The following is a 1,904-nucleotide window of genomic DNA, read 5'->3' as shown; positions in this document are numbered from 1 at the left end:
AAGAAAAAAAGAAGTGTGAGAGAGAGACAGAGAGAGAGGCAGTATAAACTATAATAACTACCAGCCAGCACACACTGACAGCTGGCGTATTCTGTTGCAGGAAATATGTCTTCATGGTTGCGATGTTCTTCTCTGTGTCCATACTCAACAACTATGCCCTCAGCTTCCACATCGCCATGCCCCTGCACATGGTCTTCAGAGCGGTAAGTCGGATTTGAAGTCTCGAAATCTCACCGCAGGTTCACTGCATGAGGACTGTGAATTCTGCGTGTATGCATGACGACTCTCATTGATTTGTTCAGGGGTTTTTGAAATTGTACAAGTAGAGATGGACGTGGGGAAACCGAGATATGATTTGCGTACCAATACTCTGCTTGGCAGGGGAGAGTAAAGAAGAGACAAACGGGAAAAACGGAGATGTGACTAGCGTACGCATACGCTGCTTGACAGGTTTTCTGTTTTTTCTTCAGGGGTCTCTTGTAGCCAACATGTTACTGAGCTTAATCATCCTGAAGAGGCGGTAAGTTTTTGTTTGATGGGTACACATAGACTATACCTATATAATATGCAGAACTTTGTTTCGAATGTCCCGTACGTTTGCCTTGCAAGGGTTCATCGCAACTGGAGTGCCATAATATTAAAATTTAGTTCCTTACTAACTTTATTGTTGAAAAACAGCGATTGATAAGTTTGTCAGACCCTCACGGGGTAGTGGCAGTAGATTTATCATGTAGAGACTATTAATAGAGGCGTAGGGATGATCCTGTCCTCCCATACACACGTGCATATTATAATTAAACTTTCTTTGCGTGTATAATTGATTCGGTAAGACGTGCACGTTGCATTGCATTTCACCCGCAGGTACAAGGCATCCAAATACGTTGCTGTAGCCATGGTTACGGCAGGCATAGCCACGTGTACGATTGTGTCCGGACAACAAGTGGTAAGTTCTGGAATAAAATCCCTCATTCGCTCGTTCATGGCGAATATCGCTCTGATCGTAATCATTTGCCAATTACCCGGCATCCAACGATGCCACGATTGTCATAAGTTAGTTACCATCCTAATGTTTGTCTTGCGTTGGCTTGAGTGTAACTGTGTATAACTAGAGTTAATAATAGGGTCGAATACATGGATTAGAAAGTTATCCTAATCATTAAGGATTAGTGTCGAAGGTGCATTGTATCTCTGTTTTGAATCTTGCGTCGATAAACTACGTTTTCGTGTCCCGCAGCATGGAGCGACGGATACATCGGCAAGATGGCTGACAGGTAAGGAGACGTCTATACACCGTGTCAATATTTTCCTCTCTACGTGGAGAGACCCGAGAAATGCATCAGACAGTAGCCACGACAGACTAAAGTAGACTGGCGCCGCACGACGTAGAATCAAATCCAATTGAAGCGCGGACAAAACGGATGTATCCGCGAGAAATATTCAGGGCAGGGCAAAGAAAATTTGTATTTCGTATGTTTACACATTCGAGCATTTTCGTCGCGCGCTTTCGAAAAATTTCGCACGCGATCCCGCAAGTTCGCGGCGCGGCGGGATCGACCACCGGAGGGCGCCACCGTCGCTAACGCTCGTCTCGCCGCTAACGCAGGTATCGGCATCCTGGCGGTCGCACAGCTGCTGGCGGCGGGTCTCGGAGTCTATCAGGAGATCCTCTACGCTCATCACGGCAAGCATCCGCGCGAATCCCTCTTCTACTCGGTGAGCAGACGCCCCCCTCCCTGCCCCCACGCCCGTGCTCGCAGCGGCCATTTTGGTCCAGCAGGGCCAAAATTTTTCCTGTAGAGACGTCAAGTGTTCCAAGATAATAACGTCCTTAAAGCGCACAGACGCTTTCTAAAATTCACGCTAGTGGCAGCGTAAACTGTATATATACTATATATATATATATA

At 46.4% G+C, this 1,904-nt stretch overlaps 1 protein-coding gene across 1 annotated transcript in view; it reads left to right on the top strand.

Annotated features, from left to right (window-relative positions):
- The first annotated feature begins 105 nt into the window (after window positions 1-105).
- Window positions 106-1,904, top strand: part of LOC106816838 (UDP-xylose and UDP-N-acetylglucosamine transporter-like) — a 5,971-nt gene continuing 4,172 nt past the window's right edge. The window contains exons 1-5 of the mRNA XM_014821473.1: window positions 106-203; window positions 471-520; window positions 862-943; window positions 1,235-1,271; window positions 1,604-1,713. Of these exons, the coding sequence (XP_014676959.1) occupies window positions 114-203; window positions 471-520; window positions 862-943; window positions 1,235-1,271; window positions 1,604-1,713 (369 nt within the window). The 5' untranslated portion in view covers window positions 106-113. The remainder of the gene's footprint in view (window positions 204-470; window positions 521-861; window positions 944-1,234; window positions 1,272-1,603; window positions 1,714-1,904) is intronic.

Source organism: Priapulus caudatus, unplaced genomic scaffold, assembly GCF_000485595.1.
Source record: "Priapulus caudatus unplaced genomic scaffold, Priapulus_caudatus-5.0.1 Scaffold1503, whole genome shotgun sequence".
NCBI classification, from domain to species: domain Eukaryota; kingdom Metazoa; phylum Priapulida; class Priapulimorpha; order Priapulimorphida; family Priapulidae; genus Priapulus; species Priapulus caudatus.
This window is presented reverse-complemented; position numbering and strand designations above follow the sequence as displayed.